Source organism: Pseudophryne corroboree, chromosome 2 (assembly GCF_028390025.1).
Source record: "Pseudophryne corroboree isolate aPseCor3 chromosome 2, aPseCor3.hap2, whole genome shotgun sequence".
Taxonomy (NCBI): domain Eukaryota; kingdom Metazoa; phylum Chordata; class Amphibia; order Anura; family Myobatrachidae; genus Pseudophryne; species Pseudophryne corroboree.
The window spans coordinates 806,659,013-806,685,739 of record NC_086445.1 but is presented as its reverse complement, the minus strand read 5'-3'; the positions used below and the strand labels follow the sequence as shown (position 1 = coordinate 806,685,739).

General features: G+C 46.4%; 1 protein-coding gene and 1 pseudogene across 1 annotated transcript in view; one reads left to right on the top strand and one right to left on the bottom strand.

The window, feature by feature from the left end:
• Nucleotides 1–414: 414 nt before the first annotated feature.
• LOC135018061 (uncharacterized) overlaps nt 415–26,727 on the bottom strand; it is a gene marked incomplete at its 5' end in the record, with an annotated part of 35,005 nt that continues 8,692 nt past the window's right edge. Inside the window, one exon of the mRNA XM_063952990.1 lies at nt 415–696. Coding sequence (XP_063809060.1) covers nt 415–696 — 282 coding nt within the window. The remainder of the gene's footprint in view (nt 697–26,727) is intronic.
• On the top strand, nt 20,457–20,575 carry LOC135051560 (5S ribosomal RNA; annotated as a pseudogene).

The following is a 26,727-nucleotide window of genomic DNA, read 5'->3' as shown; positions in this document are numbered from 1 at the left end:
GAGCTTCAATAAAAATTAGTGGCATAAATTGACGGTGTGGAATGAAATAATTACCTCTCCAAAGGGGCTGGTGAACCCGAGCGTCCCCGGGTGAGTCCAGAATTTTGCCCAGTGAATTGTGCAACTGGAGGGTACGTGGTGTGTATGGATATATCCACTATCCGCTAAATTTTGCCCAATTAGCCTGCTATTGAGCATCCGGTGTATACCGTGCAGACAGGGGCGGGCGGCGGATGTGAAGCCGTTAGATGAAAAAGCCGTCCACAGAGATCAGGCTGCACTGTGGTATTTCCTTTTGGACTGCCTGGACGTGCACCGTCCGCCGACAGTCAGTAGTATGGAGGATGATAAGGCCGGTAATTGCCGCTGTACAGATCCCACAGTTCGATTAAGTGCCAATGGGTGGTCGCCCGTCTAGCCGGATCGGTGGGAGAGGCTGCAGTGGGGAGCGTCGTCAGCTCTTTTGCTTCCAACACACTGCAGCACTCTCCGCCGGTCTTCCGCCGCTGGATCCCGGGTTTCACCTCTTCCCTTCCTCTCGGCCGCTGCCTCTTCTTTCCCCTGCCGCCGGATCTTCTCTCGCCGCCTCCGCCGCTGTGTATTCTGCCGCCACTCGGTCTTCTTCTTCTTCTGGAGCTCTTCACTGCTCCGGCGCTCAATTGACCTCTCCCGCTCTGCAGCGTCTGTTATATGATGCTGGTAGGGGGAGGAGCTGTGATGCGGTGAGCCCTGATTGGATCGTCGCGGCCAGTCTCTATTGGCTACCCAGGCAGGAGCCCCGATTGGCTCATGCCTGGCGCACCACTAAAATAGGCGCAAACTGATTGGAAGGGCTTGAATCCCAATGGATGCAAGCCCCTCCGTACTGGGAACCCGGCGCCGCGTCGCACCCCGCCTTGAGCTGACGCCCGCCAGGGGGAAACGGAAGTAAGGATCCTCCCTTCCCTCCCCAGCACGGTACCCCCCTTACACATATGCTGATAAATTTAACGGATGAGGCATTAGCATATAAGCAGCAGAGTTCAAAGAGATTGCAACTAAAGATCAGTTTTCAGTCAAAGCCATAAGATTTTAAGCGCACTGGTAGATGCAGATTATATTAGTTCAGGTGGCTCAGAATAGCTAGGTTGTGCTAGCAGTACAGTTCAGCGTTACATGCAAGGTGCAAGCAGATGGCAGACAAGGTGTAAATAAAACAGAGATGAGCTGTGGAGGGTCTTAAGTACACAAAGGGTCCTCACTTGCCTGACATACTGCATACCCTCCAACATTTTACACATAAAAATCGGTACAAATTAGAAAAAGTGGCGTTGCCACGGTTAAAGGGGGCGTGGGCACGTCCCTTTTCCTATACTTTCAATGGAAGTTTAGAGAGCCAAAAATCGGTACAGACCATAAAAAAAGGTACTGTACCTATTAAAAAGGTACAGCTGGAGGGTATGCATACTGTTGTGGGTTAATATCACTGAGGCAGTTTAGAGTTTCTTGTGCTATCAATCTGATGCCCGCCTTTCCTGAGGTAAATTATAACCAAAAGGGTTTGTGTTGGGCATTAAGTGGACCTCCCTGTTGAAAGGTACAATTTTTTATACTGTCCAGTACTCTTAATAGCTGTGTCTCTTTTTCCTGCTCTGACACAGCCAATCAAAACTCCATCAGCCTTCTCACTCCCTCCTCTATTATAAGTAAGTCCAAGGGTCCTAGTGCCCGTCCGCTCACTGGTCCTGCTGACGTCTCCCAGGCAACAGCAGAAGGGAGTGTTAACCCCTTCAGCGTTAACAGGATGGGTAGTAATTGAAGCTCAGCAAGGGTCAAAATTAGGGAACCTTACTCATGTCTTATCCAGCCCGACAGTTGCCTGCAATGCATACCATGTGTAGTACAAATTAAGGGGGTTCAGTTCAGAGTGTCACACATACGCATTGCGGTAACATATAGCTGCGCCTGGCTGCACCTATTCACACACGCTGAATAAATGTAGGCAATGTTACCTTATTTATTGAACCACCCTCGTACTAAAGATAAGTGACATTTTCATAACGTATTTGCTTCATTTTTCCTTTTTCTGATTCCCAAAACACAGATGAATGAATTGTCCCAGGTTTATTCATATACTACTGTATATATTGCACAAAATTAAAATTTAAGTTCTGTAGAATTTTAAGACAAAATCTGTATTCGAAAGAAGATAGTACCTCTGTGAAATAACTTTATCTGCAACAAAACTCAATTCATTCGAAATCTCCATTATTTGAACTTAAGGGACACAGGGGCAGATGTATTAACCTGGAGAAGGCATAAGGAAGGGATAAACCAGTGATATGTGCAAGGTGATAAATGCACCAGCCAATCAGATCCTTACTGTTAATTTACATATTGGAGCTGATTGGCTGGTGCGTTTATCACCTTGCACATATCACTGGTTTATCACTTCCTTATGCCTTTTACAGGTTAGTACATTTGCCCCACAGTTACATAAATCGTTCCTGGCTGCAGAGCATTGTGGATTTATAAGAGCAGCAGGGGTATACAGTATACTCCAGGGTCATTTTAAGAGAGGAGAGGGCCCTCCATTGCATGTCCCCTCCCCTCTGGCAGCGAGCAGACTGGCATTATGCCAGAGTCTAATGCGCATGAGAAGGTTTCCGGGAACATGGTGCATGCACAAATCACTCGGAAATGGCCATGGCGTTAATTTTCCAAGTGATTTTTGTGTCTGCAGTGCCCGAGGGGTAGGTATAATATATGGGTACAGGGTGTGCAGTATGGGCCCCCCTAGACCCAGGAGTCCATTTACAATGCGCACCGTGCACCCATAGAAATACCTATGGTATACCCAGCAGAATCAATCCCACTTGTATAAATAAATAATAGTTCTGCATTTTGGTATACAGGAATGAGCAGTAAGTGCAGATATAAACAGTTCTTATTTATAGTTTTATGGTGGTACTGTACATTTATGGCTGGATTGAATTAACTGTGCTAATTACCACAGGCTTGTAGCAGTGGCCAGGGCTAATCCATTGCTGCTGGCGGCAGCCCATGATAAGCATGCGGGCTGCACTCAACGTGAATTTCTGTTCGAGCCTCAGGAGGCTCGAAAAGAAAACTGCTGTAAGTAGGACTTTCTGTCCTATAACAGCTGCCACGAGCGCATTGAGGGCCTAATTCAGCATGAGTTGTAGTTCTGTGAAAAATCACAAAACTACAACTCCTTAGTCTAGCATTTGGGGGGTCATCCGGCACAGGGCAAGGCCGCCCCCCCCCCCCCTTGCTGAAATGAGAGCGTTTCGCTAAACAGAGAAGTGCTCGCATATTAAGGGTAGCCCTCTGCCTTTGCAGCTTGTGAAGGCAGTCACCAGGCTGCCATATTTTGTGTCGCAGGGGCTGCGTGTGATGTCACATAGCCAATGCGGCCCTTCCCGCAAATGTTCCGGACATAGAAACATAGAAACATAGGATTTGACGGCAGATAAGAACCACTTAGCCCATCTAGTATGCCCCTTTTTTATTTTATCCTAGGCAATCTCAACCCTTTTTTAACCTTAATTCTTTGTAAGGATATTCATATGCCTGTCCCAAGCATATTTAAATTGCCCTACAGTCTTAGCCTCTACCACCTCTGATGGGAGGCTATTCCACTTATCCACTACCCTTTCTGTGAAGTAATTTTTCCTTAAATTTCCCCTGAACCTCCCCCCCTCCAGTCTCAATGTATGCCCTCGAGTTCTAATACTTCTTTTCCTTTGAAGAATGTTTCCCTCCTGAACTTTGTTAAGACCCTTGATATATTTGAAAGTTTCTATCATGTCCCCCCTTTCCCTTCTCTCCTCCAAACTATACATGTTAAGATCTTTTAGCCTTTCCGGGTAAGTTTTGTGATGTAGGCCATAGAGATGAGCGGGTTCGGTTCCTCGGAATCCGAACCCGCCCGAACTTCATTTTTTTTTACACGGGGCCGAGCGACTCGGATCTTCCCGCCTTGCTCGGTTAACCCGAGCGCGCCCGAACGTCATCATCCCGCTGTCGGATTCTCGCGAGGCTCGGATTCTATCGCGAGACTCGGATTCTATATAAGGAGCCGCGCGTCGCCGCCATTTTCACACGTGCATTGAGATTCATAGGGAGAGGACGTGGCTGGCGTCCTCTCCGTTTATAGAGAAGAGAGTGAGACTAGAGTAGAGAGAGACACAGTAGTAATTTTGGGGAGCATTAGGAGGAGTACTACTACTTGCTGAAGTGATAGATAGATAGTGTGACTGTATAATGTATATCTGACTTGTGGGGGAGACACTGACAGTGGGGAGCAGTTAGAGTCTGAGAGCAGGACTCAGGAGTACATATAACGTACAGTGCACACTTTTGCTGCCAGAGTGCCACACTGCCATTGTGACCACACTGACCACCAGTATAATATATATTGTGATTGTCTGCTTAGGAGTACTACTTGCAAGTTGCTGATAGTGTGACCAGTGACCTGACCACCAGTTTAATAATCACCACCAGTTTAATATATATATATATGACAAGAATTACTCTCCCACTGCGCTATTTCAAATAAAACACTAAAATTAATTAATTATATGGCTGCCTGTATCCTCTAAGTTCCCTGTTAGGAGGAACTAAATGTGGAAATATGAAACGAAATAGAGGAGATGGCGCCAAGGGAGTTATATCAACGCCCTACCTAAAAACGGACCCTTACAGTACTCTCCGGATAAATTACATCAGATAACAAATACTAACATAAAAATTTATTAAAACAACATATAAACCCGACACAAATGTTCATAAGTATACAGAGTTGATACATTTACATTTGTCGCACAATTTGAACAATCAGTTTGTAGTGATGAGGAAAAAGCGTAGATATATCACTACGATTTCCTCCTTCTCCTTATTGTAGATTCGGAGGTAACATCAGATAATAGATAGATAAATAACCCAACGCGTTTCGTCTTGTTCCAAGACTTCATCAGGGGTAAAATCTCTTCATTTCAGAACATATTGTCAGCACATAAAAGGTCATTCAAAGATGTATGAACAACGTTTTAATATTTCAATGGGACTTGATTGATACAGCGGGGACCATACCTCATATATCATCAGCTTGAGTCTGACATTCAGATATTCGAATATGGGGAAGATTCATATGTGTATAGAATCTAACTGGTTCGCAAGCATAAGGAACCCTCCAGTGGTGCAGTGCTGACAGCCAAGTCTCTGTATAATAATTGTATATAATATATATATAATATTGTATACCACCTACCCGTTTTTTTTTTTTTTCTTTCTTCTTCTTTATACACACTACTATAGTAGCTTACTGTAGCAGTCTGCGGTGCTGCTGAGCTGACAGTGTCCAGCAGGTCCGTCATCAGTCATTACATAATAAATATATATACCTGTCCGGCTGCAGTACTAGTGATATCTCCTATATAATAGCCCTATTCTGTGACCTTGTGATTCATTTGCTAACGCTGGGCGGAGTCACAACAGTGGGCGGAGTTATTCAAATGAGTCACAGAGATCTGGCCAAATCTACAGGAGACTAGGAGCAGAAGCAGATAGCATGGGCATTGGGCATGGCACAGGCAGGGGTGCAGACCTCCCAGCTTTCTGCAGGAGCTTTCTCCAGGCAGAAGGAGGGAAACACACTCGGCGAAAAGGGGGCGTGGCTTCACGGGAGGGCCCCCGTTTTCGTCAGTGAGGGAGCATGCCCAGCGCTCTGTGAGCTGCTGGCATGCTCCCAGGGGCTGATTATGAGTCCTGGGGGCCCAGGGAACTTGATACAGTGGAGCCCTATCTCATTGCTGTGCCTGCTGTGGGTTGGGGGCGTGGCCTAATCGCGGCCCGCGCGGCCACGCCCCCTTATGCAAATTCCGATATTTATTTTTTTAATGGGATTTTGGCCCCTCAGCTAGGGCTAAATCCAGAAGGGGTGGTCGCTCCCCCGTGCACACCCGGACAGGCAGAAGAAAGCAGGGAGACTGCTGCCTCCATGCAACACCACAGACCTGCCAATATGCAGCAGCGTGTGCTGACTGTAGCACAATGCTGCCGCTGTTGCTGGCAGGACGGGGGGGGAGCTTCTGAGCTGGGACAGAGCTACTCCAACCGGGGGGCCCCCTAAAACTGTGGGGCCAATGGTACGTATCCCCTGCCCCCCCCCCCCCCTTAATCCGGCTCTGCTGCTGGAACCCCCCCATTAATCCGTACCCCCTGATGCCCCCTCTCCCTCTGTCTCCACTATTCACCGCTGCTCTGCTAAGCAGAACAGCGAGTACAGGAGCTTTCCAACTGCCCCTCCCCCCACCACCGCCGGACACTGCGACCCGCGGGTGGGACAGCGGGACAGACCCCAAAAAATGGGACTGTCCCGTGAAAATCGGGACATTTGGGAGGTATGGGGTTGTGTGAGGGGTATGTCATACAGACAGACGGGCACCGGCTCACTGTGTGCTTGACCCCCCACATCGGCATACTCAGCAGGGTCTCTCTGATGCGGAGGAGCGTCACTTTCTGGCACACTCCACGCTTCTTAGCTGCAGTTTTGTGGGGCACCTGCCGCTGTGCAGGTTCCATACTGCCTCTGTTATCTCCAGCCCCGGCAACCCCACCGCTAGCTGCAGCGCTGCCACCCGCAGTGGAGTGCGCCCAGCTCATTCACACACTTTAGCTGGCGGGTAGCACTGCAGAAATCCGAGCTGCTTGCAGGCTCTGACCCACTCCTCCCTCCAGCCGCAGCGTCTCCTGGGAGCTAACCAGTCACTCCCAGTCTCCCCTTACCACAGTGCCCGGAAGCCGCGAGGTCCACGCCACGTGCATGCTATGACCCCCTCCTCCCTCCAGCCGCAGCATCTCCAGGGGGCTAACCAGTCATTTCCAGTCTCACCTTACCACAGTGCCCGGCAGCTGCGCGAGGTCTGCGGTGTGTGACTGAGGAGGGGGGGAGGGATGCGGATGGGCAGAGAAAGCAGGACTCCAGCCTGAGAGAGTCAGCCATGCCAAGTCTCCAGCAGCAGCAGATCCCAACAGGTTGGAGTGGAACAGCAGCAGCCAGCAGCAGTGACTCCGGTAAGACACATCTGTCTGTCACCACTGTTTTGTCCCTAATACCAATCTCTCCCGTGCCCTGTGTTCTGTCATGTCCCTGTCACCCCTGGCCTTGCCCTGCCACCCTTATCCTGGCCCTTTCACCCTTATCCTGGCCCTTTCACCCTTATCCTGGCCCTGTCACCCTTATGCTGGCCCTGTTACCCCTATCCTGGCCCTGTCACCCCTGTGCTTGCCCTGTCAACCCTATACTGGCCCCGTCACCCCTGTCCTGGTCCTGCCGCCCCTACCCTGGCCCTGTCACCCCTATCCTGTCCCTATCATTTCTGTCCTGGCCCTGTCACCCCTGTCCTGGCCCTGTCACCCCTGTCCTAGCCCTGTCACCCCTGTCCTGGCCCTGTCATCCCTGTCCTGGCACCGTCACCCCTGTTCTGACCCTGTCACCCCTGTCCTGGCCCCGTCAACCCTGTACTGACCCTGTCACCCCTGTCCTGGCCCTGTTACTGCATACCCTCCAACTACCTTTTATGGCATGTACAGTACCCGCAGCGCCTCCAGACCTCTCCCCAATGCACCACACCTCCGCACCTTCCCCTCCACCACATGCGGCACTCCACTCCTCCCCCACATGCTGTGCCTCCAGACCCCCTACACCACCCTTGGCTCCCACTCCTCCACCCCTTCACCACCCACAGCACCTCCTGGCCCCTTCCACCATTCACCCCCCTTATATGTCTCCCCCCACACCTGCCCCCCTCCATCCGCAGCATCTGCAGACACCCTCCTCCATCAGCGGTCCCCCCCTCACCCACCCCTCCCCCACCAATGGCACCCCCGCACCTGCCCCTCCACCACCTGCAGCACCTCCGGACCTCCTTTCCCATCCGCCGCAACACCCGTACCTGCCCCTACCCTACCCATGGTGCCTGCGGTCCCCTACCCAACCCCCGGCACTCCCGTCCCTTCCCATCCCACAGCACCTCCGGAACCCTTCACCCATCCACAACATCCCCACACCTGCCCCTCTCCCACCCGTGGCACCCCTGCCCCTCCCCCACCTGCAGTGCCTCCGGACCCCTCCCCCATCTGCATCCCCCACTCCTCTGCCCCTCCCCCACGCGCAGCACCTCCCGAACCTTCCCCATCCGGGCCCCACCCCCACTTCTGCCTCCCCTCCACCCGCACAGACACCATCCGCAGTCCCCCCGCACCCGCTACATTCTGTACATCGTGCCCTGCAGGTGCTGTTCACGCCGTCGCAAGGGGCTGCACCTCCTTCACCATCGCACGCCCTTTCATTGTGCAATATTTAACCACTAACAAAGGAATGCAGGTAATACTCCATATAATACAAATATTAAACCCCAGAAAGGCATGCAAGGGTTAAGCCCCTTGCGACGGTGTGAAGAGCGCCCGTAGGGCGCGATGAAGCACCTAGTTATATATATATATATATATATATATTGATTTCATCTCATTATCATCCAGTCTATATTAGCAGCAGACACAGTACGGTAGTCCACGGCTGTAGCTACCTCTGTGTCGGCAGTCGCTCGTCCATCCATAATTGTATACCACCTACCCGTGGTTTTTTTCTTTCTTTCTTCTTTATACATACTACTATAGTAGCTTACTGTAGCAGTCTGCGGTGCTGCTGAGCTGACAGTGTCCAGCAGGTCCGTCATCAGTCATTACATAATAAATATATCAACCTGTCCGGCTGCAGTACTAGTGTGATATTATATATATATATATTGATTTCATCTCATTATCATCCAGTCTATATTAGCAGCAGACACAGTACGGTAGTCCACGGCTGTAGCTACCTCTGTGTCGGCAGTCGCTCGTCCATCCATAATTGTATACCACCTACCCGTGGTTTTTTTTTTCTTTCTTCTTTATACATACTACTGTAGTAGCTTACTGTAGCAGTCTGCGGTGCTGCTGAGCTGACAGTGTCCAGCAGGTCCGTCATCAGTCATTACATAATAAATATATCTACCTGTCCGGCTGCAGTACTAGTGTGATATTATATATATATATATTGATTTCATCTCATTATCATCCAGTCTATATTAGCAGCAGACACAGTACGGTAGTCCACGGCTGTAGCTACCTCTGTGTCGGCAGTCGCTCGTCCATCCATAATTGTATACCACCTACCCGTGTTTTTTTTTTTTTCTTTCTTCTTTATACATACTACTATAGTAGCTTACTGTAGCAGTCTGCGGTGCTGCTGAGCTGACAGTGTCCAGCAGGTCCGTCATCAGTCATTACATAATAAATATATCTACCTGTCCGGCTGCAGTACTAGTGTGATATTATATATATATATATATATATATATTGATTTCATCTCATTATCATCCAGTCTATATTAGCAGCAGACACAGTACGGTAGTCCACGGCTGTAGCTACCTCTGTGTCGGCAGTCGCTCGTCCATCCATAATTGTATACCACCTACCCGTGGTTTTTTTTTCTTTCTTCTTTATACATACTACTATAGTAGCTTACTGTAGCAGTCTGCGGTGCTGCTGAGCTGACAGTGTCCAGCAGGTCCGTCATCAGTCATTACATAATAAATATATCTACCTGTCCGGCTGCAGTACTAGTGTGATATTATATATATATATATTGATTTCATCTCATTATCATCCAGTCTATATTAGCAGCAGACACAGTACGGTAGTCCACGGCTGTAGCTACCTCTGTGTCGGCAGTCGCTCGTCCATCCATAATTGTATACCACCTACCCGTGGTTTTTTTTTTCTTTCTTCTTTATACATACTACTATAGTAGCTTACTGTAGCAGTCTGCGGTGCTGCTGAGCTGACAGTGTCCAGCAGGTCCGTCATCAGTCATTACATAATAAATATATCTACCTGTCCGGCTGCAGTACTAGTGTGATATTATATATATATATATATTGATTTCATCTCATTATCATCCAGTCTATATTAGCAGCAGACACAGTACGGTAGTCCACGGCTGTAGCTACCTCTGTGTCGGCAGTCGCTCGTCCATCCATAATTGTATACCACCTACCCGTGGTTTTTTTTTTCTTTCTTCTTTATACATACTACTATAGTAGCTTACTGTAGCAGTCTGCGGTGCTGCTGAGCTGACAGTGTCCAGCAGGTCCGTCATCAGTCATTACATAATAAATATATCTACCTGTCCGGCTGCAGTACTAGTGTGATATTATATATATATATATTGATTTCATCTCATTATCATCCAGTCTATATTAGCAGCAGACACAATATGGTAGTCCACGGCTGTAGCTACCTCTGTGTCGGCAGTCGCTCGTCCATCCATAATTGTATACCACCTACCCGTGGTTTTTTTCTTTTCTTTCTTCTTTATACATACTACTATAGTAGCTTACTGTAGCAGTCTGCGGTGCTGCTGAGCTGACAGTGTCCAGCAGGTCCGTCATCAGTCATTACATAATAAATATATATACCTGTCCGGCTGCAGTACTAGTGATATTATATATATATATATTGATTTCATCTCATTATCATCCAGTCTATATTAGCAGCAGACACAGTACGGTAGTCCACGGCTGTAGCTACCTCTGTGTCGGCAGTCGCTCGTCCATCCATAAGTATACTAGTATCCATCCATCTCCATTGTTTACCTGAGGTGCCTTTTAGTTGTGCCTATTAAAATATGGAGAACAAAAATGTTGAGGTTCCAAAATTAGGGAAAGATCAAGATCCACTTCCACCTCGTGCTGAAGCTGCTGCCACTAGTCATGGCCGAGACGATGAAATGCCAGCAACGTCGTCTGCCAAGGCCGATGCCCAATGTCATAGTACAGAGCATGTAAAATCCAAAACACCAAATATCAGTAAAAAAAGGACTCCAAAATCTAAAATAAAATTGTCGGAGGAGAAGCGTAAACTTGCCAATATGCCATTTACCACACGGAGTGGCAAGGAACGGCTGAGGCCCTGGCCTATGTTCATGGCTAGTGGTTCAGCTTCACATGAGGATGGAAGCACTCAGCCTCTCGCTAGAAAAATGAAAAGACTCAAGCTGGCAAAAGCACCGCAAAGAACTGTGCGTTCTTCGAAATCCCAAATCCACAAGGAGAGTCCAATTGTGTCGGTTGCGATGCCTGACCTTCCCAACACTGGACGTGAAGAGCATGCGCCTTCCACCATTTGCACGCCCCCTGCAAGTGCTGGAAGGAGCACCCGCAGTCCAGTTCCTGATAGTCAGATTGAAGATGTCAGTGTTGAAGTACACCAGGATGAGGAGGATATGGGTGTTGCTGGCGCTGGGGAGGAAATTGACAAGGAGGATTCTGATGGTGAGGTGGTTTGTTTAAGTCAGGCACCCGGGGAGACACCTGTTGTCCGTGGGAGGAATATGGCCGTTGACATGCCTGGTGAAAATACCAAAAAAATCAGCTCTTCGGTGTGGAAGTATTTCAACAGAAATGCGGACAACATTTGTCAAGCCGTGTGTTGCCTTTGTCAAGCTGTAATAAGTAGGGGTAAGGACGTTAACCACCTCGGAACATCCTCCCTTATACGTCACCTGCAGCGCATTCATAATAAGTCAGTGACAAGTTCAAAAACTTTGGGCGACAGCGGAAGCAGTCCACTGACCAGTAAATCCCTTCCTCTTGTAACCAAGCTCACGCAAACCACCCCACCAACTCCCTCAGTGTCAATTTCCTCCTTCCCCAGGAATGCCAATAGACCTGCAGGCCATGTCACTGGCAATTCTGACGATTCCTCTCCTGCATGGGATTCCTCCGATGCATCCTTGCGTGTAATGCCTACTGCTGCTGGCGCTGCTGTTGTTGCTGCTGGGAGTCGATGGTCATTCCAGAGGGGAAATCGTAAGACCACTTTTACTACTTCCACCAAGCAATTGACTGTCCAACAGTCCTTTGTGAGGAAGATGAAATATCACAGCAGTCATCCTGCTGCAAAGCGGATAACTGAGGCCTTGGCATCCTGGGTGGTGAGAAACGTGGTTCCGGTATCCATCATTACTGCAGAGCCAACTAGAGACTTGTTGGAGGTACTGTGTCCCCGGTACCAAATATCATCTAGGTTCCATTTCTCTAGGCAGGCGATACCGAAAATGTACACAGACCTCAGAAAAAGAGTCACCAGTGTCCTAAAAAATGCAGCTGTACTCAATGTCCACTTAACCACGGACATGTGGACAAGTGGAGCAGGGCAGGGTCAGGACTATATGACTGTGACAGCCCACTGGGTAGATGTATGGACTCCCGCCGCAAGAACAGCAGCGGCGGCACCAGTAGCAGCATCTCGCAAACGCCAACTCTTTCCTAGGCAGGCTACGCTTTGTATCACCGGTTTCCAGAATACGCACACAGCTGAAAACCTCTTACGGCAACTGAGGAAGATCATCGCGGAATGGCTTACCCCAATTGGACTCTCCTGTGGATTTGTGGCATCGGACAACGCCAGCAATATTGTGTGTGCATTAAATCTGGGCAAATTCCAGCACGTCCCATGTTTTGCACATACCTTGAATTTGGTGGTGCAGAATTTTTTAAAAAACGACAGGGGCGTGCAAGAGATGCTGTCGGTGGCCAGAAGAATTGCGGGACACTTTCGGCGTACAGGCACCACGTACAGAAGACTGGAGCAACACCAAAAACGCCTGAACCTGCCCTGCCATCATCTGAAGCAAGAAGTGGTAACGAGGTGGAATTCAACCCTATATATGCTTCAGAGGTTGGAGGAGCAGCAAAAGGCCATTCAAGCTTATACAATTCAGCACGATATAGGAGGTGGAATGCACCTGTCTCAAGCGCAGTGGAGAATGATTTCAACGTTGTGCAAGGTTCTGCTGCCCTTTGAACTTGCCATACGTGAAGTCAGTTCAGACACTGCCAGCCTGAGTCAGGTCATTCCCCTCATCAGGCTTTTGCAGAAGAAGCTGGAGACATTGAAGGAGGAGCTAACACGGAGCGATTCCGCTAGGCATGTGGGACTTGTGGATGGAGCCCTTAATTCGCTTAACAAGGATTCACGGGTGGTCAATCTGTTGAAATCAGAGCACTACATTTTGGCCACCGTGCTCGATCCTAGATTTAAAACCTACATTGGATCTCTCTTTCCGGCAGACACAAGTCTGCTGGGGTTTAAAGACCTGCTGGTGAGAAAATTGTCAAGTCAAGCGGAACGCGACCTGTCAACATCTCCTCCTTCACATTCTCCCGCAACTGGGGGTGCGAGTAAAAAAGGCTCAGAATTCCGAGCCCACCCGCTGGCGGTGATGCAGGGCAGTCTGGAGCGACTGCTGATGCTGACATCTGGTCCGGACTGAAGGACCTGTCAACGATTACGGACATGTCGTCTACTGTCACTGCATATGATTCTCTCCCCATTGAAAGAATGGTGGAGGATTATATGAGTGACCGCATCCAAGTAGGCACGTCACACAGTCCGTACTTATACTGGCAGGAAAAAGAGGCAATTTGGAGGCCCTTGCACAAACTGGCTTTATTCTACCTAAGTTGCCCTCCCACAAGTGTGTACTCCGAAAGAGTGTTTAGTGCCGCCGCTCACCTTGTCAGCAATCGGCGTACGAGGTTACTTCCAGAAAATGTGGAGAAGATGATGTTCATTAAAATGAATTATAATCAATTCCTCCGTGGAGACATTGACCAGCAGCAATTGCCTCCACAAAGTACACAGGGAGCTGAGATGGTGGATTCCAGTGGGGACGAATTGATAATCTGTGAGGAGGGGGATGTACACGGTGATATATCGGAGGTGGACATCTTGCCTCTGTAGAGCCAGTTTGTGCAAGGAGAGATTAATTGCTTCTTTTTTGGTGGGGGTCCAAACCAACCCGTCATTTCAGTCACAGTCGTGTGGCAGACCCTGTCACTGAAATGATGGGTTGGTTAAAGTGTGCATGTCCTGTTTATACAACATAAGGGTGGGTGGGAGGGCCCAAGGACAATTCCATCTTGCACCTCTTTTTTCTTTCATTTTTCTTTGCGTCATGTGCTGTTTGGGGAGTGTTTTTTGGAAGGGCCATCCTGCGTGACACTGCAGTGCCACTCCTAGATGGGCCAGGTGTTTGTGTCGGCCACTAGGGTCGCTTAGCTTACTCACACAGCTACCTCATTGCGCCTCTTTTTTTCTTTGCGTCATGTGCTGTTTGGGGAGTGTTTTTTGGAAGGGCCATCCTGCGTGACACTGCAGTGCCACTCCTAGATGGGCCCGGTGTTTGTGTCGGCCACTAGGGTCGCTTATCTTACTCACACAGCTACCTCATTGCGCCTCTTTTTTTCTTTGCATCATGTGCTGTTTGGGGAGTGTTTTTTGGAAGGGCCATCCTGCGTGACACTGCAGTGCCACTCCTAGATGGGCCCGGTGTTTGTGTCGGCCACTAGGGTCGCTTAGCTTAGTCATCCAGCGAACTCGGTGCAAATTTTAGGACTAAAAATAATATTGTGAGGTGTGAGGTATTCAGAATAGACTGAAAATGAGTGGAAATTATGGTTTTTGAGGTTAATAATACTTTGGGATCAAAATGACCCCCAAATTCTATGATTTAAGCTGTTTTTTAGTGTTTTTTGAAAAAAACACCCGAATCCAAAACACACCCGAATCCGACAAAAAAAATTCGGTGAGGTTTTGCCAAAACGCGGTCGAACCCAAAACACGGCCGCGGATCCGAACCCAAAACCAAAACACAAAACCCGAAAAATTTCAAGTGCACATCTCTAGTAGGCCATGCACCATTTTAGTTGCCCTTCTTTGTACACTCTCTAATGTATTTATATCCTTCTGGAGATAGGGTCTCCAGAACTGGACACAGTATTCCAGATTGGGCCGTACCAATGACCTAAACAGTGGCATTATCACTTCTTTTTTCCTGCTACTGATTCCTCTCCCTATGCAACCAAGCATCTGACTTGCCTTTCTCATTGCTTTGTTGCATTGCTTTCCTACCTTCAAGTCACTTGAAATAGTGACTCCTACATCTCTTTCCTCCTCAGTAGTTTCCATTATAGTACCCTTGATACTATACTTAGCCTTTGGGTTTTTGAGACCCAAGTGCATGATTTTGCATTTTTTAGCATTAAACTGTAGTTGCCACGTTCTTGACCATTTCTCAAGCCTACCTAGGTCATTAATCATTTGTATGACCCCTCCCGGTGTGTCTACCCTGTTGCATATCTTTGTATCATCTGCAAAAAGGCATATCTTCCCTTCAATACCATCTGCAATGTCACCAACAAAGATATTAAAGAGAACTCGACCAAGTACAGATCCCTGGGGTACTCCACTGGTAACATTTCCCTCCATAGATTGCACTCCATTAACTACGACTGTCTGTTTCCTATCCTGCAACCAGGTTCTTATCCATTTAACTGATTTATAATCCACCCCCAGGCTTTCAAGTTTATTTAGCAGTCTGCGATGTGGGACAGTGTCAAATGCCTTACTAAAGTCTAGATATGCTACATCTACAGCTCCCCCTTGATCTATTATTTTCATCACAGAGTCAAAAAAGTCAATAAGATTTGTTTGGCATGATCTCCCACCAGTAAATCCATGCTGTTTTGGATCCTGTAAGTTGTTTGATTTAAGATATTCCACTACTCTTTCTTTTAATAGTTTTTCCATTACTTTCCCTACTACTGATGTAAGGCTTACTGGTCTGTAGTTACTTGCTTCTTCCTTGCTTCCACTTTTGTGCAGTGGAACTACATTTGCTCTTTTCCAGTCCTCTGGAATAGCACCTGTATTTAGTGACTGGTTAAATAATTCTGTTAAAGGTGTAACCAGCACATCTTTTAGCTCTTTGAGTATCCTTGGGTGTATCCCATCTGGTCCCATAGATTTATCCACTTTTAGTTTTGAAAGTTCTGTTAGGACCTTCTCCTCTGTAAATGTATTTTCATCTACCTTATTTTTATGAATGTCCTTGCAACTTAACTGTGGCCCCATCCCTTCTTCTGTAGTAAATACTGAGCAAAAATAATTATTTAGGTGATCTGCTATTGCCTTGTCTCCCTCTACCAAATGCCCACTCTCTGTCTTAAGTCTTATTATTCCTCCATTTGATTTTCTCCTTTCACTTATATACTTAAAAAAAGTTTTGCCCCCTTTATCTACTGACTGGGCCATTTTCTCCTCAGCTTCTGCCTTTGCACGTCTGATCACTTTCTTAGCATCCTTCCGTCTGTCCAGATACACCTCTTTGTCGTTATTATTTTGAGTCTGTTTGTATTTCCTAAAAGCCATCTTTTTTGCTTTCACACTAGCTGATACTTCTTTTGTGAACCACACTGGCTTCCTTTTCCTGGTGCTTTTCCTAACCATTTTGACACAAAGGTCTGTTGCACTTAGTATTGCACTTTTCAGTTTTTCCACCTCTCCTGCACTCCTTCCAAGTTCCTCCAGTCTGCCAATGAATCACTTAAACATCTCCCCATTTTTGCAAAGTCAGCATTTCTAAAATCCAACACCTTTGTTTTTGTGTGACAGGAGTTGGATCCTGTCTTTATACTAAACCATACTGCTTGATGATCACTGGATCCCAGGTGCTCACCCACATATATATATCAGATATCCTATCACCATTTGTAAGAATTAGATCTAATATTGAGTCTTTGCGAGTGGGCTCCCTCACCAATTGCTTGAGAGATGCTCCCTGTAAGGAATGTAGAAATTTGCCACTTGTAGCTGAACTTGCAAAAGACCCCTCCCAATTTACATCAGGTAAATTAAAGTCTCCCATGATTATGACTACTCCCTTAAAAGCCATTTTAGAGATGTCCAACAATAGGTTCCTGTCCAAATCCTGCCCCTGGCCTGGTGGTCTATAGATCACCACAATACGAATAATGTCCTTCTTCCCAGTTTCTATGGTGACCCAAAGGGCCTCAGTTTTGGCTTCAATATTTTGTATTAAAGTAGCATTTATGCTTTTTTTCCACATACATTGCTACCCCTCCTCCTATTCTTCCTATTCTATCTTTCCTAAATAAATTGTATCCTGGTATAGCTAAGTCCCAGTCATGATTCTCATTGCACCAAGACTCTGTAATTGCCACAAAATCCAGGTTATCCCTTGTCATTATCGCAATTAGCTCTGGAATTTTGTCTCCTAAGCTCCTAGCATTTGCAGACATAGCTTTAAGAATTTTGTCTGTGCATTTGTTATTAGTAGCCATGTCCAGAGCATACAAAATAAATGACAAGTTTAAAGTTGAAATTACCTGTTTGGGGATGTTGCTCAGTATTTGTTTTCTTTTACTAATCAGTAATCATACTCTGTCCTTTACACCATGACTACACCTTATCCATTGTCTGATCCACGCCTCCAAAACGCTGTGCCGCCGCCAAGTCACCGCCTCCCGCTCCTCACTTCCATGTCACAGGCTGTGACAATTAGGAGCTGGTTGGCTAGTACTTTATCACCATGCAATTTATCACTCTCCAAGGCTAGATAAATCTGGGCCTGGATATGAAAATATAGAAAAACTGAAGAGGAACAGTAGAAGAGGCAACTTGTTCATCATGAAGTCAGAGGCTAGTCAACATACAGTAGGAAGGCAACACAGTTGATAAAACTTGGATGTTGGTTTCAAACCTGACTTAGACCATAAGGAAAAACAAAAAGGCCACTGAAACTCATGATCCAAGAGCATGTTCGGAACATTAAAAATAAGATACTAACACTTGTAGTTTCCAAACCCTTCATGTCATATCATAACTTGGTAACCTTAGGTGAAAGAGGTGGTGACCTCTCCAATCTACAGTCCAGTAGGGAGATATACTGGATTTCTGAACTGAAGAAATTACATCCAGAAAGTTTCAGCAAAAGTTACGAAATAGCCTCCTTCCTCTAACCGCAAGGTGCTGCATTTTTATCTACCTTCTTTCCTGTCCTCTTACCACTAACTACAGTCAGAGGCGGATTAACAATGGGGCGGGTAGAGCTGCAGCTCCAGGCCTCCCATGAAAACAGGCCCATACGGTACTGACTGGTAGACACTGGTGACAAGAAGAAAATATTTTTTTTCTGTCACCATCATCACTGGCCGTCCAAAGCCCTGCCCACTCCCTCCCTCACCTCCTCCACCCCACTAGTGCTCACATACACCTCTGTAGTGCGGCGCTGTTGAATGGACTCGGACCGGTGTGCCTCTGTGTGGATGCACTGCAGTTCTAAGAGGCTGGTCACGGGCTGAGGCAGTCCAGCCCCTCCCCTCCACTCCACTCATGTTTCCTCCCCCTCCTCCACTCGCATGCTGTAGTGTGCTGTTGCCGCGGCTGAAATCCGCGATCCAAATGACGGGGAGTACCTCACTGCCGCCGGCGCCAATGGCGGGGACCCGCTTCTGCCGATGCCAATGATGGGGACCCGCTGCCACTGATGCCAATGATGGGGACCCGCTGCCGTCGATGCCAATGACGGGCACCCGCTGCAGCCAATGACGGGGACCCGCTGCCGCCAATGACGGAGACCTGCTGCCGCCGGCGCCAGTGACGGGGACTCGCTGTAGATGGCTCCAATAACGGGTACCGGCTGCTGCCGGTGCTAATAGAGGGGACCAGCTGCTTTCAAAGGTAGAAAGTGCTGCCTGTATGGGGAGAGGGGGTTAGGGCATACCTGGTCACATGTTAACAAATTGCCACCTGTACAGGTGGTGAGGGCCTGCCTGTCTCGGCTCTCTCTCTGTGTCTCCTCCCCACTCTCCCTCTTTGTCTCCTCACCCTCTCTCTCTCTTTTTCTACCCCCTTCTGTCTCTTTCTGTGTCTCCCCCTTCTCTCTCTCTTTCTGTTTCACCCCCTTTCTTTCTCTCCCTCCCTCTCTCTCTCTGTGTCTACCTCCTCCCTCTCTCTCTCTGTTTCTATCTCCCCCTTCTCTGTTTCTCCTCCCTTCTCCCCTTCTCTCTCTCTCTCTCTCTGTATCCCCTTCTTTTTCTCTCTCTGTATCCCCCTTCTCTCTCTCTGTGTATCCCCCTTGTCTCTCTTCGCACTCTCTCCCCTCTTTCATCACCCCTCTCTCCCCCTACTCTCTCTCTCCTGTGTCTCCCCTTATCTCTCTCTTTGTGTCCCCCCTTCTCTCTCTCCGTGTTTCCCCTTCTCTCTCTCTCCATGTCTCCCCCTTCTCTCTCTCCCCCTCTCTCCCTGTGTCTCCCCACTTTCTCTCTCTATGTATCTTCCTTTCTCTCTTCCCTCTCTCTCATAATCCCTCTCTCCTCATTTCTATCTCTACCACTTCTCCCTCCCTCTCTCCTCTGTCTCCACTTCTCTCTCTGTCTCCCCCTTCTCTCTCTCCTCTCCCCCTCATGCCCTCTTCCTCTCTCTCCTTCTCTCTGTATCTTTCCCATTCTCTCTCTCTCTCTGTCTCCCCCTTCTCTCTGTGTGTCTCTCTTTTCTCTCTGTCTCTTCAACATTCTCTCTCTATGTCCCCCTTTCTCTCTCTTTCTCTCTCTCTGTCACCCACCCTTCTTTAGCTCTCCTGATCCCCCATTTCTCTCTTCTCTTTCTCCTCTCCATTTCACCCTCTCTCCCACTCGCGCTCTCCTCTCCCTCTCACCCCCCTCTCCCCTCTCTCTGTCTCATCCCTTCTTGCTCTCTCTGTCTCCCCCTTCTCCCTCTCTCTATATCTCCCCTCTCTCTCTCTCTCTCTCTCTCTCTCTCTATCTCCGCCTTCTCTCTCTCTGCCTACCCCTTCTTTCTTTGTGTCTCTCCCTTCACTCTTTCTGTCTCTCTGCACCTACTCCCTTTCTCTGTCTGACCCCCATCCTCTTTCTTTGTCTCCCCTTCTCTCTCCCCCATTCTCTCTCTCCTTTCGCTAATAGAAGTATGGCAGGGATGGTTAGGGTTAGGCACTATGGTGAAGGTAAGTGTTAGGCTGTGGGAGGGGGAGGTTAGAAATAGGCTGTGGAAGGGGAAGGTTAGGGTTAGACTGCATGAGGAGTGGGTTAGGGAGAGGGTAGGGTCAGTTTGCTTACCAATAAGTGTCAGTATTCTGACCGTCGGCATCCTCACTGTTGGGATCCCATACCCAACCCATAGAGGGGCACATATAGATATAGGTACATATGGACATAAAGGAGCATATTCGGACATTGGCACATAAAGACATAGAGGAGCACATATAGGTATACTACAGGCACATACGGACACACAGGAGCACATACAGACATACAGGAGCACATACGAACATAGAGGGGCACATTCAGACATAGGCACCTATGGACATAGAGGAGCATATGCACATACAGACACCCGAGATGCCACCCCACAGCACAGGTCACACCCCCACATCACTAGTCACAGCACAGGTCACACCTCTGTGGTGGCACACAATAGGCCCTTCAGCAATTTCAGCTCCAGACCCATGTGGACCTTAATCTGGCACTGACTACAGTCATACCACACTGGGCATGCCCAATCTTGTCTGATCTTGGAAGCTAAGCAATGCCGGGCCTGGCTAGTACTGGGGTGGGAGACCATCCGGAAAGACTAGGTGCTGTAGGTATTGTTGTGGAGTTAACTTTTTATACATATATAGGATATATACACATATATGTATAATCTTTTATCCAATATTTTGTCAAAGTCGAAAAATATTGCAGTACACACATCACGTACAAACTACACACAGATGGCCTCTGTGCATGTACTTGTTCTGCCGTGCGTGCGCATATTCGCAATTTGCGTATGGTTGCTCCCGCGGTCCTGCGCATTAGCGCGTGGTATGAGTATTTACGGTAGAGTTTGTGAATGCATGGAAAAGCCATCAAAACACATTACATATTTAATCCAAATAGTGCATAATGTACACATAGTCTCCCTGCACCACACCAGCAAGTTACAACAGTTTAAATGGTATCAGAACAAAGGGATTCACCTTTACAGGATAGGAGGGGACAGAACAAGGTTATAAGGTGGTGTTTGGTATCCAGCTGTAGGGTGTGAAAAATTGATGTTACAATAGTGCGCTGTTAACAGACAGTGTATTGCAGCGGAAGAACACACAGAGAGTAATCACCCAATACTCCTCAAAGGCAAGAAATAAAGAAAAGAGTGTGCTCAATCTCCGCGCACCACTGTTTAAAACATGTAGACCCTTCACCTCAATATAAGGTCACAAGTAAATGCAGTATACTAAGCTTTAAATGTCCAATTTCTTTTGTCAGTTTGTTCACAATGATGTATTTTTGGAGGTTTCTTCAGTTCCAAAAGATAACGGTTCTGAAAAGATTGTGTTCCAAACCAGTGCTTGATAACAGCGGAATGGAGAGCACAAGAAATGCAATGATAGTGCAGTAGTAAAAACAAGGCTGATGTTTTAATAATAAGTTGCACTTACAGGAAAATGGAGTTAAATCGCATATAACAACCCAGTCGCACACAGAGATACAGCAAGGCAGCTCTCCGACGTATACCAAATGGTCTCCAAGAGATAACGACGGCCTCAAAGTACAAAAAATAAAACAATGATAGTGCAGTAATAAAAACAAGGCTATTGTTTTAATTAAGTTGCACTTACACAAAGATAAAATTAAAATCGCATGTAAAAACCCAGTGGCACATGAGGACACAGCAAGACAGCTCACAAATTTCTGTAGATGGTCTCCAAGAGGTAACGACGGCCTCAATGCCGGAATTTGAAGTCGTCAATCGTCGAGGTAACAGGCAGCGTCCTCAGGTGTCCACAAGAGTAGGAAATCCACAACCACACTTAAGTTACCTCGACGATTGACGACTTCAAATTCCGGCATTGAGGCCGTCGTTACCTCTTGGAGACCATCTACAGAAATTTGTGAGCTGTCTTGCTGTGTCCTCATGTTCCACTGGGTTTTTACATGCGATTTTAATTTTATCTTTGTGTAAGTGCAACTTAATTAAAACAATAGCCTTGTTTTTATTACTGCACTATCATTGTTTTATTTTTTGTACTTTGAGGCCGTCGTTATCTCTTGGAGACCATTTGGTATACGTCGGAGAGCTGCTTTGCTGTATCTCTGTGTGCGACTGGGTTGTTATATGCGATTTAACTCCATTTTCCTGTAAGTGCAACTTATTATTAAAACATCAGCCTTGTTTTTACTACTGCACTATCATTGCATTTCTTGTGCTCTCCATTCCGCTGTTATCAAGCACTGGTTTGGAACACAATCTTTTCAGAACCGTTATCTTTTGGAACTGAAGAAACCTCCAAAAATACATCATTGTGAACAAACTGACAAAAGAAATTGGACATTTAAAGCTTAGTATACTGCATTTACTTGTGACCTTATATTGAGGTGAAGGGTCTACATGTTTTAAACAGTGGTGCGCGGAGATTGAGCACACTCTTTTCTTTATATCCAGCTGTAGGGTATTTTAACTTTTTAAGGGCAATATTCCGGTGTTGGTTTGCAGAAGATCGCACGTTCCTGCGAATAGTTATGCGCAGGAGCAGATTATAGATATAAACTGTATTTACTGTACATTTGGTATGCGGCGGGAACCCAGAAGAGACCACCCACAAGTGCATCTGGAACAGACATCGCCCACCTATTCAAACCAACCTATGACCTCTCCTGTACTGTAAATGACCATCCCTGTGTCCAATGGACAAAGAGATTACAGTATCCATTGTGTTAAGTTTTGGAAGATTGTATAAAAAGCGCCAGCTGCAGGCCTAGTCACACACAGACTCAAAAGGTCATCTACCCAGATGACTGAGGACCAGACTGGGAAGCGCAGGCGACAAAACCAAGCAAGTATGTACCATTGACTGTAGCCATTATTCTATTGTATTGTACTGCTTTGTTATTGTAACCCCCTTTCAGTAATAATATGTTGTGGTGTCGGAACCCGGCATTTTAAATACAAACCAGTGTCGTGTTTCCTTTCCCTGCTAAGGTATTAAAGTGTATTTACAGCCACTCAGGCTGCTGCATTGTGCTAACAGTGTATAGGCCTGTGTACGCAAACTGTGTAGTCACTACGCCCTTTAGGCATACGTATGCAGAATGCGTACACTGTGCGACTTTGTGTACGTAAGGTTTGTGAATAACATAAAGGTGAAATGTCAATTACCGTGGCCGCAGCAGCTCAATATTAAAGTGTATCAAGTGTGTTTAAGGTATATGCTTTTTAGTCCTGTAAGTAAACCAGCGTTTACAATTGGGAGCATCGTCCTGTTTACACATACTCACAGCCTAACAGGTCACAGCAGACTTAATCTATCAGCAAAGGGCGGGCAAAATCATACGTAACCTTTTCTTGGTTGATGGATACGCTGAAAACCGTACTTGTGTGCTGATTAGATGGCGTCTGCTCTGTCTAGTCTGCAGAGGTGCTGGTAGAACCCGTAAAACACACAGGAAAAAAGCTATTTAAAAATCTGTGAATTTTTTTTTTGGCACCAAAAACGTACACAAAAGGGCACGGATACTTTGCATACCCTCTCACATTGTTGCAAAACCAAGTTCAAATAAGTCATATTGTGTTTGATTCAGATTGGATTGTTTATCTGTTAAGTAGATTTAAAAGTACATTTAAAAGTTGCTGCATAGCCTTGATATAGTTTTTTTATTTATTTGGGATTTCTGTGTGACAAAGGAAGCCGCATGGTCTGTCCTCCATTTTGGACTAACCACATGGCCTGTCCACCATCTTGTGTAAACCTCATGGATGTGGAAGGGGGAGGAGCAGTGACCATTTTAGGAAGGTCATTTTCTAAATAGCTGATTTTCAGTCTGCTCAGAACAATCAGTTTCCTTTGTCACATCAAGCACCATTTATGAGTTACCAATGCATTTATTTAACCCATGCCATAGTCAATTACAAATAGTTTCAATTGGGCCTAGTGTGAGTAAATGGTGAGATAAATGCTTGGCTTGGTGTAAGAAATTGCACACAGATAGAAAAAGGAAAGAAAGGGTTTTTTTTTTCTTTTTCCTTCCAAGACTTGTAGAATCTGCTTACTAGGGAGGATAGCCATTGAAATGCAAATTAACCTGTGTAACTGTTTTTTTTTTAGCAGTGAAAAGCACATAGCTTTGATATACAAATAAGAGGTAAGGTGTCACATAGAAGGCTAGTGAATGATACATATATAATATTATTATAATTATGTGTATATTTATATCAGAGTATGTTCTGCAAGATAGCTATCCAATCTGAATCATATCATTTAAATGATAGATTATTGTATTCATTTAGATCTGTGTGAAATCGGATACATTTGTTGCTATATAGTTAAAACTAAAATAACAGTAATTTAAGGAAGTAAGTGTAAAGACACAAACGCAGGTCTGCATAAAAGTTTATACAGAACAAGTTGTGTCTAGTGGGCAATAGTAATTAGTATTGTTCACATTTATAGAGCTGTGGGATTTGTTTTATTGCGGATGCACGGTTTTGTACACGTGTCTTGGACAAAGTACAGGACTGCGCACGCAGCGTAAAAGACACGCACGGTCGCGTTTTTAAGCAAAGTGCGTAAGAGTGCGGGCACTAAGTACAAATTACACAATAGTGTCGTTTAGTTAAAAGGTGGGACAGTAGCCATGCTACAATAGCACAAAACTACCAGGTTTCTAAAGCAGATAAGTATAAAACTTTTGTTTAAACTGTATTGCCTCTGGGGGTAAAGCTGCCAATCAGAATGAATGAAACTGTTCTGTACAGAAAAACAAAGTGTATTTGAGTGAGCGAACGTAGGAGTGAGTGGATTGAACCCCGGATTTCGGGATCCCGTCGTTTGGTACACCAAGTGAGTGGAGGCTTGGTGGCGTGAGGCGGCTGACTCACGTTAGTATAGGATTTGGTATACGTAAGTCGTGAGGAGACTTACACAGGAGCATTGTAGGGAATTGTGAATTGTGAACTTTGTGACCCATATAGTTTTTTTGATACGCTCCGGCTGATGTTTCGCAGCTTGTGATTCGATTCCAGTGGTCGTACGGCAGATAGGTAACAAGTTCCTATATGCTGTACGATTGGACCGCGCATTTGTGGGTGCGATATATAGCGCAACTTGATACCCCTTTACGAGCTTTTGCGTAAAATCGCGGTATCATTAGCGATGTGTAGAGCATACGCAAGCGTGATTTGTGTATAAAAAGTATAAGGAGTTTTCGCTGGTCTCTCAGGAAAATCTCCAATGACAGATATTTTACTGGAAAGGGTAAGTTACTCCTAAAAACTTCCAGTAAATATAGGTCAGTTAGGGGCCCTAAGTTGGGTACATCGCGTTCGCTATTGACAGTGTATGGTAGTACCGGCCAACGTGGGCGGGAGTGGGTGAAAGCGCTCGGAGAACTTTCACCGTCGCCTTATATTGAGTATTTTGGTGTTTGTGAGAAAAGGTCCACAATTACGGGAGCCAGTTGCTCAACTAAGGGACGTTTGGTAGCCAGGGTTCAGGTTGAAGAGCCGCGGCCGAGAGGGCCAGCAAGGTTTATTATGTGTGGAAAATACGGTCCACACGCTGAAGTTTATTGTGATGAATGGGTATGTATGACTGACAAAGATAGGATACCATTCGCTAAGGTGGGCAGCTTAGAACTAGCGGTACTGCAGAATGTAAGCAGTAAAATATGTCTTCTTAAATCCAGAAAACAAAGGATTAGACATAACGATTGTTTAAAATTATGGCAACAAGAGGGGGAAATGCAAAGGGAACAAACCCGCAAAGCAGGTTCCAAACCTAGCAGGAATGAGGACACAAACACACCATTATCGACACAGGTCGAGAGGGAACAGATAGCTACAGTCAATGGTATATCTATGAATGATAGTATAATGCAAGAGAAATGTATTAACCCTAATTTTTACAAGATGTATCCTGTTTTGAAGTCTTTTCAAGGTTATAGGTCACAGGAAGATGAAGGATCCAGCCAAATCACAGCTCTCATTCAGGCAGTCGCCTTGCAGGAAACTCTGGTGGGGCCTGTCCACCCAGTTAGAGCAGTAACAGTGTTCCCCACTGAAAGAACTGGTGAGGTCACAGCTACCGGTAAGTGTGAGATGGGTCATTGCACAGAGACAACAACACCCTACAGTATACAGATTAGAAACGAAATGGTAGGATTACATCCTGTCTTGGAAATAGTAACTCCCAATGGGGTAACCGATAGTCAGGGAGTAATCCTCACCAGGAATAATGCAATGTATTGCCCGTGGTCCAGAGCTGAGCTGCGGTCAATCATTTCAGAATTCCCCGATCCCCGGAATTATTTAGCCAGATGTCAGAAGTTTATCAGAGATCTGGGTAATGCTTATAAACCAGCTAATAAAGATTGGCGGTTACTTTTAATAGCGTGCCTACCCCCTAATATTGACACCCAAAAATGTATCACTGATTGTAGGTTAGAGTCGGATAGTCCTATGACTGACGGAAACAATCAGGAGAATGTAGAACGAATTAATAGGCAACTAGAGTTGTGTTTCCCCATTACTGTTAAGTGGAGAAGAATTTTCTCCATAAAACAGAGGGAAAATGAAATGGCATCTGAATATTTGCATCGGGCCCTGCAAATAATGGATAGATACATTGGGGTATCAGATACAGGGAACGATGCGAATTACAGGGAGGTGGCTGTCTCTGTGCTAATGGACGGACTCAATAAGACAGCAAGGGACAGGGTACAAACATCTTTGCCTAATTGGAGAGGGGTCACAGTAGCTTGC